The 13177-nt window shown below is 28.9% G+C and overlaps 1 protein-coding gene across 1 annotated transcript in view; it reads left to right on the top strand.

Moving 5' to 3' along the window:
* Positions 1-2977: 2977 nt before the first annotated feature.
* LOC106461256 (anoctamin-4-like) overlaps positions 2978-13177 on the top strand; it is a 30567-nt gene continuing 20367 nt past the window's right edge. The window contains exons 1-4 of the mRNA XM_022388420.1: positions 2978-3042; positions 3856-3953; positions 9068-9207; positions 11064-11216. Of these exons, the coding sequence (XP_022244128.1) occupies positions 3889-3953; positions 9068-9207; positions 11064-11216 (358 nt within the window). The 5' untranslated portion in view covers positions 2978-3042; positions 3856-3888. The remainder of the gene's footprint in view (positions 3043-3855; positions 3954-9067; positions 9208-11063; positions 11217-13177) is intronic.

Below are 13177 nucleotides of genomic sequence, written 5' to 3'. Positions count from 1 at the left end.
TGAAGAAAACTTTAATATAAGTTTAACATAACAGCAAATGTACAACGTTTCGACAAAGTTTTGCCATCATCAGGGACAAAAATTTGTCGAAAAGTTGTACATTTGCTGTTATGTTAAACTTATATTAAAGTTTTCTTCATTACCAATTCAAGCCGTCTCCAGCCATTATAAATATTAGGTATAGCCACTAAGTTTATAAATAGTTAAACTACTGTTTCAAACTCCAATACAGACAAAAATGAACACTATTTTGTATACATTACCATTAAGAGAAGAAGCTTGTTGTTTTTATTATGACTGTAACTAGGCGAAACATTTCAGAAACCTGGATGTTTGTGTGAAACCTGTGATAAACATCACAATTGAGGGACAGGAAAATGACGTTTAAATAACCACTTGTATAATTTGCTCTCTAAACTTAAGTTTAGCTAATACATGTAAATCAGTTTATGGTGAATAAATTGCTTTTCCAAGATCTTCCATTAGCAAAATGTTTTTGAAAAAGTAATGAAAAGAGCCACTTATAAAATAATAATTCTATAAACAGTTTTTCATATTATTGCATATCCAAGGCTTTGAGGAAAATATTCTGTAAACTGGTATTTCCAAATTGCACAGGCTTAGTAAAAATTAAATAGCAAAAAATTCAAAATTTTTTTATCTGTAGTCTTATGATGATTAAGCATGATTGATGTTAATTTGAGAGAACCTGCTGGAAATAGTAGCTAGATATGAAAATAGAAATTGGTTAAAAATAATGTGTTACAGTTCAAAACTTTGGATTTTAGATACTTTTGCTCTAACTTAGGATTTGTTCACTTAAGACTTAGAAAATCTCAATGCTTCTTTGTTTTATGTGGAACTAAAAGCAAAAATATATAAAATTTTGTGGCTTTTCATGAAGAAGTGTGGTTGATTGTTCATTGTTTTTTTAACTAAAACATTAAAAATTATATAGCCAATACATCATAGCTACAGGCAAAAAAATAGCAACTTTAACTTGCAATTTGAAAAGCTTGTCTAAACAAAAAATTAACCCTAATATTAAATGGCTTATTAAGATAGAGTACATATTTAATCTTTATGATAGATCATGCTCACATTTTTTTCTACTCACTTAGGAATGTGACTGTCATGTACAAACTTATCTGTGTTATTTCAAGTTTTTCGGTCAAGAAAACATTTGCTGCTTAAAATACATCTATGTATTTAATTTAATATCTATAAATATCTGTTATTCATGATAAAATAAGACAATTTAATAAATGTAAAGAATTCTACAGAAATAAATAATAATAAAACATTTGGATATATATAACATTTTTATTTACCATAAATTATTGAAGTAGTTATACAACAGTATGCAATCAGTTACACGTATAAGCCCTACAGAAGCATTTCATTTTTCTGTGCATATGTTATTATACAGCAAAATAGAAGAAAGTATACTTGAATGCATAACATTTGCATACAAACACAATCAACTAGTAAGAATGTATGGCATACCTGTTAGTATTTAAGTAAAGAAAATTTCATTAGTGAAAATCATAATTACAGATACAATAGTTTCAACTGTTAGGCTATAAAAAATAAATAATGAGTTTATGTATAGTAATATCCAACATTTTAAAATTACAGTAATTAGCATAGTAAAAATTCAGAGCTGTGAATGTAATTCCAGGTTTTGCCATAAACTAATTAAGTGCCAAATGTATAATTTTTTAAGGGTACTAAAAATGGGAACAATAATATTTTAGAGTTTGGGTTCTTAATTACTGTAAATGTAAGAATTATAGGTTTGACACTTGTTGTTTTTTGTGACTGTTCTGTGTTTTAGTCTGTAAAAACGTTGCAGTTTTCAATTCTGTGTTTAAGTAAATGTGAGTTACCATGTTCCTTCTGTTTAACAGATAGGATATACTACAGCTTTAAATCATTCAATGAAAACAAGTTCAAGTAATCCATTGATAATTTGTATATTTTACTGACTTGTAAAACTAGATTAATAATTGTGTGGGATTAGAGACAGGAAAAAGTAATATTTTTCATGTCAGCAGGAAATTTATATTATGTATTACCATAGGTTTTATTGTTACTAATATACATAATTTCTTTAAAATTATAAATAAAAGTGTTTCAGAATAAATTAAGCAATCAAAAATCAAACACCACATCTATTGATCTATATATTTGGTTTTTTTTTAAGAAGCAAAACCATGATATTTTAATATTTAAATCTGTATTCCTTCCAAATACATAAGTTCATTAAACAAAACAAGTTATTGGTTATTATGTATATTTCTCATTGAAATAAACATAATCTAAATATATTTAGCCTATAATGAGAAGAAGCCTAATAATATTAGAGGCAGAAAACATTTTCTGTACAACAACCAAAAAATATCATAAATGGTGAAGGTGCCCAACTAGTGATTCAATATATTATAATCATTATAGGTTTTAGTTATCTTGTGTTCTGATTAATGATATTATGTACAAGAAAAAATATGTTGTCAGTTTATTTTACAGATGTGGCTTCATTAAGTTGTTTTACTTTTTAGTTCTGATCTATATAGTTAGCTTTACTTTCAATGAGAACTTACTAAGATTTGCAACCTTATAAAATCAGAATTATTTAAAATGGTAGAATACGGAGCTCTTAAAATTACATAAGATTTAAAATTATCAACTATTTTCTAACTTTTAACATAGCACTACACATTTTGAGAATAATATTGTTTACGATAATATCGTAGTAGAATGAAGTCACAGAAGTAATGTAAAATTATTTACTGTGTTAATTTATGTTACTTGTTACTTATTATTACAAAAGTGTAAACTCTGAAGAGAACTGTATTTACATCTTTTTTATGATTAATTTATAATTAGTAATATTGATAAGTGACATTAAATATATCAATATTTACTAAACATTTCACTTATTGTAAAATTAATAAAAACTATAAATTTCAGTAATTTCTTTAAAGGTTCTTTGGCCACCCAGGTGATACCATCACAATTTTTGGACATAAACAAGATAAGGTGATTAAATATATTGTTATATGTCTTAACCCTTTCACCAGCTGGGACGTATATTTCTCAGTTCACTGAGAAATATACGTCCCAGCCGCAGCAAATAGGATAATAGTAAAGTGGATGTATTTACTTTGACTGTGAAGTTTTATAGATAAGATGATCAAAGTTGATTTTACAAAAAATGTGTTACATTAAAGATAAAACTTCTAAAAAAAAACAGATCATAGTTGAAAAATAAAAAAAAACAACAAGAACTTATAACATTCTTTGTAGGATAAGAAATACTACAAACATTTAGTAGTTTTATTGGCAAGTGAAACAAAAGAGATTTAAGAAAGCTACTAAAGTATGTTAAAAATTTTAGAAATTGTAGTTAGTGCACACTGTGATGAATTTCTGGATTTACTTTGATTGTGAAGATTTATAGATAAGATGATCTAGTCTAAATCATATGTAGCCTAGTTTATTCAGTTTTTTATTGTTAGTATTAATTATTTAATGGATTATTATGTAAGGCTGATAACAGAGGTATTGAATTCTGAATATATCTAAGCATGAAGTTTACTAGTGTAAATCATATGTACCCTATTTTATTTAGTTTTTTATTCTTAATATTGATTGTTTAATGGATCATTAAGGCTGGTAACAAAGGTATTGAACTCTAAATATATCTAAGCATGAAGTTTTAATTAATTGAAATCTTTAGTTGATGATTATTTGATCAGGTACTTTTTTTGTACTTTTCATTGGGCATCTACATCTTCCAAAATGCTATTATGTTTTTCCCAAGGATACTGATACATATGTTTTATATTATAGTGTGACAGTGGACACTGTTTGTTCGAAGTTTTCATGCTGCTAAGTATTGTCATGGTTGGGAAACAGGTCTTCAATAATGTATATAATTTTGTAATAATGTAAGTATTTTGAAATTTATATTTAAACACTAGTGTATATAAATAGAAAAGCATTCAAACAGTTTTATGGAAAAAATAGATAATCACATGTACAATTCTTTAAAAATTTACAACCAGTATGTTATATACATCTTTCTGAGTATTTCTTATAAACTATCACACAATTTTCTCCTAAACACACTGTAACTTTAATTTTAATACCTAGTGTTTGGCCTTAGGCCTAAATCAGATGTTACACCTCAAGACAAATGCTCAAGAATTTAACACTAACAGATTTAGAATTTTTTGAAAAGAAGTGTGCATGAGCAATGGCTGTGCATGTGTGCCATTAGGTAATAAATTGCTTATGACAGTCAAGTGTAGTATTATCAAGTAACAAACTGGAAAAAGCAAAATAGGAGGAAAAAAATTAAATATATATATATATACATGTATATAGTAAAAATTATTGTTAAACGGTATTATGAATATATAAAAATTTAAGTTATTACAGTTTGTCTGTTGTTTGAAGCTAAGCACAAAGCTACACAATGGGCTATCTGTGCTCTGCACACCATGGGTATCAAAACCTGGTTTCTAGCATCATAAGTTCACAAACATACTGCTGTACCACTGGGGGGCCTTTAGTACAGAAAAATGTAGAAATTTTAATAGGTATATATGTATATGATCTATGTAAATAACAAGCCAGTTTGATAGAATATTGACATTTGGGGTACAGTCTTTAATTTTAATGGCTTCCACAGTGTAGCATGTTGCTCTTGACAGAATTTGTGCTTTGAAAGGTATTAATTTAAAAAGTGAAGTGTCATAGGTGTGGAAATATCTTTGTGATTAAAGTTTCTGATGTGTTCTAATCATCTGTCCCTTATGGGTTTGTAATTTTCACCCATAGAAAAATCAGAGGATAAAGAGCATTTGAGTAAGTAAACAGAATTTTTCATTTTACATTGCCCAGTCAATCCACTGTCACATACTTTATAGTAATTTTCAGAACAAGGTGAGGGATTATTTAACAAATATGTCATTCAATTTAATTCATGATGTTTCAGTTAACATGATATCTACATTATTCCCATGTGTTGTAAAATGTACTTGTCTGATTATCTCATAAGAGATAAATGCAATACCCAGGGTCGGGCCAGGCTTCTTATTTTATTATTGGCTAGTTATGTATCACTTTTGAAGAGTTGTTCAGTGTGGTTATTACGTTGTTTTTTATGAATGTGATCAGAACCCCAAGCATTCAGTTCTTAAGGTTCTTATAGCTAAAAGATGGACAGAATCATTTCTGACTATATACCAAAAATATCATTGATATATAGGATATAAAAATTAGTTTTAATTTTAGTGGTTGTATCTAGAGCACTTTTCTTCTAGTGTGAACATGAAAATTATAAAAAAAAAGGTGGACCAAATCTGCTACACTAAGATTTGTATATAAGAAGAGGATCCAAAAGAAAGTAATTATTTGTTATTACAAAATAAAGATGTTTAATGTTAGTTAGAGAAAGGCCAAATATTTTATTTTGGTGAAATATTTTTATAAACACCAACAATGCTCATGACATCCTTCTTAGCAGGAATATTACTGTACAAAGATTTAATGTCTGGACCAAAACGAATACAACTTGGGCTTACAATACTAGGAAACTTACGTGTGTAGCAAGAAAATGAGCAACGTGCAGACAATTTAATTGGCAGTTAATTTAAGTTAGATGACATTTCGAATCACCTTCATGTTTTTTGTTTTTTTTTGTGTCAGTGGTGCATGCTAATGTGTAAAGTTTGTTACTGTTGTCTGAGAACAAAAGTGTTTGAATTTTATTGTTAAAAATACCTGTTAAATGGTTGGCTGGCAATTTTTATTGGTCAAGGATCCTATTGTATGATATTTTTTTTAATTTATCATTATAATCCAGATATTGTTAATTTTTGTTCCTTGATCTCAATTCAATGCTAGTTTGGGGTTTCTAATACATATAGCTTCTTTTTTTTCTGTTTCTTCCATTTGTTTTCTCTTTCAGTAGCTGATCATTTATCCCAGTCTGTTTTATGTTTTGCAATGGCAGAGGTATTGGTTTTCATTAATATTACCACATCTTGTTCTTTAAATCACTACACTAAATTTCTGTGTTTCTTCTATATATGTGTCTCTATAACTGCAAGAAGTTTCATACATTACTTCTGTAGCTGTGAGCTGATTTATCTTTAGACTATTTGACCTGTGTTTCAAGGTAACCAAGGGTTTAGTTTGACTTAAACTGATTTTTTGCTTGAAATTTCTTGTATATTCTTTGCACTCTATAATTCATTCTTGGTAAAAACAGGAAGGGTGATGCTTATTTGTGATTTGCTAGATGCTTCTTTCAGTTTGTCTAGTCTGCTTGACTATGCCTTTTTTTTGGGTATCCGTTGGATTGGAAGTTGTTTACAATGAGTCTGATTTTTGATTCCAGGGATATTTGATTGCATGCAGTAGCTTGGTTACAGATACATGAGATAATAATTCATTTGACAGCTTGTGGCCTGTAGTTACTTATCAATATGCAATAGTTTTTCTGTAAGTAGTTGTTGAGAGGTAACTATCCTGACAATAAATTGCAATGTCCAGGAAGGGGAGAGATCTATGACTTACTGTAAATATCACAGGACAAATGTTGGAGGGTAAAAAAATCTCTTCATGTGCTATTTTTTTATGTATTTGAAGAATAACTGATGTCAGTATCCTTTGGAGATCACTGAAGCTGGTGCACAGTCCTGGTCTGTTTAATACAATAATAATATCTTTACTTCTAGTTTGGTGGTGGATAAAAACAGCAAGGAAACATAGTGAGAAGTATACACACCAACAGCTGTGCTTAAAACTAGTTTGATTATACAGACCTACATCTATTTAACTGGCTAATTGTGTTAAAAAACACAAATTGGATCACAAAACAGAAAAGCAAGAAAACTGTTCAAGCTTTTTGGAATGAAAATGGTGGTTTACTCATAAGTTACTTTCACTGATGTGTTGGCACCAGCATGCATTGCATGTCTTCTTCAACTGTTTTCATGTCTAATTTTATAACTTGGACAACTCTAAAGATTAACCTATTTTCATCTTCTTGGTTACTTTTTTCTTGCAACATGCCATCTGTATTGTCAGATACAGGAAGATAATTTATTCAACCTATTTTTTTCAATTAATTTAATACCAATATCAACTAATCAGTATGTATTAATTGAATAAGAAAAATAATGTAAAAACATCTTTAAAGCTGTTATCCAATAGCTTGAAGTCTTGTCAAGATCAACTCTGCACCTAACAAACTTATTTCTCAATGTTGAAGCATAATATGATTTGTATCATTTCAATGGATCTTCAGTTTTACTACAGAACAGTTCAGATGCTTCATTGTAGGAGCTTAATTTGATAGGGTTTATAGTCAGAGAAACATGCCTTAATGTTACACAGCACAATTTGTGATATCATACTTCTAAGGCAATCAAATCGGTTGGTTTTTATCAGTTTTTTGTTGAATCTCAAAAGACATTATTCTGCTTAATTTTCATGTAATTTTTCATGATAATTGGGACTTCCTACATGCTTTTTAATAATCAAAAGAGATAATACAAAGTCTTTATACCTTGAATTCAGAGCTATTTGAAGCTTGATAATCACAATGCACTATGCTGTCTTTCACTGCAGATTGAATGTTGTCTTTACTTGTCCAATCCAATCATGATAGTTATTTAGGTTTGAGATCTTCCCAGGCCTCAAAGGAATCTTTGGGGGGTGAGAGACAATCTGGGACTCTCAGAAACTTTTGTTTCTCTTCACCTATTAGAGGTTTATTTATACAAGCTTAAATGAGAATTTGTCTGAGGATTTTAATCATAGAATGAGCCGATAGGCTGTGTAGCTTAGAAGACAGTGAATGAGAGTACATAGTACTCAGAGTGTGCAAGAGAAAGATGCTGTTGAATGTCAAGCTTTGATTGGGAAAACCAAAGAAGAGAAAAGCCAGTAGGCATGTTGATGGTGAACACGTGTAGATGTTTACATCACATGTTGATGATGTCAGTCCAGACTATGATGAGTGTGACTTGATAGAGAGAGATAAGGAAAATGAAGTTCACCAGTGTAGAAGTGAATAGATTTACATTTCAAAACTTTGAATAATGAAAAAGTATGAGAAAGTCTAAAGTAAGAGTCAGAGTTAAGGATTTAAATTTTTGGACAGGATGTTGAAAACTGCATGGTTGTAATTGTTTAGTTATTGAATCACAGTGCAGGAAGGAAAAAACTTATACTAACACAGGGTGATGTAGCCAAAAATATGTCTTAAAATTTTTCTAATGTTAATATACTTAATAGCTGTTTAGAATGAACATAAAAGGAGTGCCTCAGATATAAGATCAAGTCTGGTTTTTCTCTCAAGATATTACAGTTACAGCAACAGATTATAATGTAACATTTGCATCTTTCAAAGAAGTGCAAATATATTGCTTAATATTTATTAGCTCTAGAATTGCCCATGAGCTTTCCAAATAAATTTTTCAAACTATTTTGCACCAATTTGCTTGTGAGCCAATGACTTTGTTGATTACCAGATTCCTATTATAACATTAGTCACACAGAAAATGCAAACACAAATAACACCAATATTGTAATTAATCCTACTAATTACTGCTGTAGCCTTCTATGTACCCTGGTCTCAGTGGCTCAACTATAACTCTGAAGACTGTCTGTTGGGTAGTTTTGTGCTAACAACAAACAAATAAACAAAAAGCCTCCTATGTATTTTACTTATAAAATGAGTAACTTAACTCATCTCCATTTTTTTATTGACAGTTCTTTACATTGAGTGTTGTAATAAACAAAACCTTAAAAATTACTCAGTATGACTCAATATGTAGACACCACCAGTAGTGAGTGGTATGAAACAAATCAGTAATTTGAAGGTTAATAAAAGAAAAATAATTGGACAGAAAACATGTCACACAATGCTTAAGATAATTAATGTACTGGTTCTTTCTTTTTTCTTCCACTCTTAAAACTGTTATGTAACATTTAATAAATATATTACTGCAAAATCAGTAAATGAGTTTTTTATTTTGAACAATAGGAAGTTCACATACTGGTGGAGATCCTATAGGAGATCCAGAGGAAGGGATATTCCTCAACAAGCAACTACCCGTTGGGAAAAAGACTATAACTTGGATCCTGCTGATACAATGGCACTTTTTGATGAATATTTAGCAATGGGTAATGACACTTATAATACAACGTACCTGATTTTTTTTACAAATTATTTTTAAGAATATTCCTTACGAAGAAACAATGCGTTAAGATGTTTACCCAAATCAAATGAAATAATGTACAAATGAAAACAAATACAAAAATATCCTTAACTATATTATACTAAAAACTCAGAAGCAATTTTTATTATTTATCTATTTATTGAAATTTCTGTAGATCTGTAAGAAGAAGTAAGTATGTGTATGTATTTAAAAAGATTGTAAGGTTTTATATATCTTTAACACATTATAGAGACTTTGAATAATAATTTCTTGATTAGTTTTGCAGTAATACAGAAATGTTACACAATTAAACCTTTTATATAAAAGTTATGTCTAATAATGCAACTTTTCCATCTATAACACATAACATATAGTTATAATTAGTTAATAAAATCAAATAAGTTATAGCTTTTTTAAAGTAAATTCATATAAAAGTTAAGATATTTCTATTTTCTTTTTATATATCCTTAAGTATAACTAATCTTTAGCTTTTCTATAGAATAATGTATGTGTTTTATCACAGTGTGATATTCAAATAGATGTAAATTGGTGAGTTACGGACAAATGGTACCCCATTATGTGTCTCAAGTATGTTGGAAGATGTAAGACCAAATAAAGATATTTTTGTCGTGTAAATAACCTCTTCAAGTATTTTTTAACCTTAAGTTAATTTTCTTAAAAACATTATATATCTTAATTTATAGAAAGTAACTTAGTAAAAGGATAAATGAATGAATGAAAGACAACTTGTACAGTAGTTCAATACGTATATTTAAGCAATGTATGAAAAGGTTGTAAAGAACTATCTAGGCAAATCTTTTAACATACTATTAAAAGCAGAATGTATAAAAATTAGAAGTTTCAAACACATTAACTTAATTTTTTCTTAAATACTTTCTAAAAATAATGTCATTTAAATGTATAGACAGTCTTACTTCTTGTATCACATGGTGTTTTATTAATATGTGAAATTTCCATGGATTCTAACAAAAGTTGGTTGATAAAATATTCCAAAACCCTAATACATGAAAACTGCTTTTGGCACCCATACAGTTAACTGAATTTCAGAGCCTTCAAACCTAATTCAGATCTTTGCAATACCATAAAATATTTTCTTTACTGTGGATGATACAAATATCCTTAGTTGTTTTGACATAATTACAAATACAGTTCTTGTGTGTTGTGTTACAGCTGTCCTGTGGCAATATATTGGGTGATCTATGTGTCTTCTATTCTCTGCTCATATGTTCACCAATATACTGAATAACCATGAGGACCTAGTAATTTCTCTGATCATGAGGTCTTCCTCTTGAACTACCTTTATTTTCTAAAAGATTGTTTGTAAATTTGCTTCTGCACCTTTATTTAACTGGTCTACTTGTGTCTTGAATTTATGTTTTAAAGATTCTATAATAAAACATTTGCAGCTATACTTCAAAATATAAAACAGATCTCTGTGAGGTAGGTTTATATATCCACCAATTTTTAGTTCCTAGGCTAAAACTCTTAAAGAAAATGCTGAGGCAGCTTATAACAAACTATAAAAATCACTACAGCTTGCCTTTTCTGTCCTATATAGTTGTCAATCAGGGAATATTTTTTAAAAGGAAAAGATAGAGGATTTACTAAATAAACTTAAGTTACAATAAGGCCACAATTTTTCTTCAATCAAATTAGAACAAAATTATGTTTTATTTTAAAATACATAGTTTATATAACTATTTTTCATGAGATAATTTTTTCTAAACCATTTTCAACCTTCTTAGTTATTTGTTTTACATATTTATTTATACTGTAATCTGTTTTATTTTCTTCCTTTAGTTATTCAGTTTGGCTTCCTGACATTATTTGTATCAGGTTTCCCTTTGGCACCAGCATTTGCTCTACTCAACAGTGTGATAGAAATTCGTTTAGATGCCTACAAATTTGTGACACATTTGAGGAGACCTCTTCCTTTACAAGTACAAAATATTGGTATGATACTTAAATTGAGTTTTTTAGATTTTACTGAAAAAACCTTAATCAAATTAATTTCCCATTCAGGAAATACAAAAAGGTAATACAACCATGCAGTTTTCAACATCTTGTAGCTCAACTATACAGTTTTTACTGACATGTCAGCAGACTTCTATGTGTGCACCATTAGTAGCTTTCAGCACATCTAACTTATATTCGATTTCAGTCTTTGTTTGCTTCAACATACCCACAGTTATAGTGGTGCTGGCATTCGTTATCCTGGTCTTTAGCTCTGTGATGTTTGATGTAGGCGTTTGATACACGATATCCTTAACGTACCTCACACTTATTTGTTGTACTGGAATCTGTAATTATGCTGCATCACAATCACTGACTTGTTCTCTGCAAGCCAAATGAAGCACTGAGCTATTTCTTGCAAGATTGGGGTAACACTACTCACTGGAGTGAAAAAAACAACAACAAAAAACATGACAATAAAATTGTTTGAGTTGGGCTAAAAGATGTTGAAACTGCATGGTTGTATTTCCTTAATTATTTAGTTATTAAATTTTAAAATAGAAAAGGTAATTTTGGATCACCCTGTATAATAAAATATTTTATATAACCAGTAAAGCTAAAACATGTACTTCAGATATATAAAGTGGTTACAAAATTTTTTTATGTTTACTATTAACCTCATAGATTCGCATCCACTAGAATCTGCTCTAACCCATTTATATTTGAATGCTACTTTAAGTTTTTGATCTACATATTACAGAAAACAAACAGATAAAAATATTTTATTACATAACTGAATTATATATTTCATAGATATTGCTACATATTAAAACATTACACAAAAACCTCTTACCTAAACTACACCAGAATTGATCTTGGGAACTAAGAATGTTATTAAAATAAACTTAATTACTCTGAACAATAACATAGTTGCTTAGCTTTATTCAGACTTTTACATGAAGTAAATTTAGATTTATGCTATTCTGTAAAAATACAATTTAATTGAAAAAATGTTACATGGGTATTGGTTATAATTTCAATAATACTATTGAAGGCAAAAATACTATCTACATAGAACAGTACCCTTCATCTTATAATATAATGACCATTTAAGATAACATTCAGACTTTGAATATTAAATAATCAATTATAAAAAGACAGCAGTTAATTAATTAATTAAACCTCATCTTTTCTTATTAAGAAATCAACAAATTGCCTAAAATGCACATTTATAGGTCAAACAACATATAAACTTCTATAGTTAGGTTGCTTACTAAGAAAAGCATAAATCTGCATACAATTAAAGTTTTAAATATTCAATGGTCAGTATTCTGATGGGTATCCATTTAGCATGGTTGAGCATTCTTCTAATGCTAAAAGCTTGTTTTAAATTTGGTTATAAATAGGTTTGTATGGAAAAATGTTATTCATAGTATATCAAAATAGCAGAATTTAAACATCAAACTCTACTTTTTTGTGATGCACTCTCAAGAGAAATAGAAATTTTAATGTGTAGGATATTTATTTAGATGTACCCAAGTAAATTGTATAATGTGAAGTAATAGGTATCAATGCACATTATTAGAGAACATTTGCTAAAATACGACAATCTGTATACTCATAAAGCAGTGGTGTCCTTGTGTCATACTCTCTACAGTACAATACATAATGGTACAATATAGAACAAAATTTATTGGTGACTATTTGTTTGTCTTGGACAGGAGAAGTACTCCAGAGTGCCATTATAAGGGATATTTTTCATTTTGCTAAAAAAAATTTCTAATATTAAGATAAATTGACTGTAAGAGTAAGATTCTTCCAAGTATAAAAAAGGGGCATGTGATTGATATAAATTCGTGATTCATGTTGTATTAGGTCATCAAGAAATTACTATTGTGTTTTGGAACACTTTCATTAACCACCCCCCAAAAAACGTACATCACGTATAATAGTTAAACGAA

This window comes from Limulus polyphemus, unplaced genomic scaffold (assembly GCF_000517525.1).
Source record: "Limulus polyphemus unplaced genomic scaffold, Limulus_polyphemus-2.1.2 Scaffold38, whole genome shotgun sequence".
NCBI lineage: Eukaryota > Metazoa > Arthropoda > Merostomata > Xiphosura > Limulidae > Limulus > Limulus polyphemus.
This window is presented reverse-complemented; position numbering and strand designations above follow the sequence as displayed.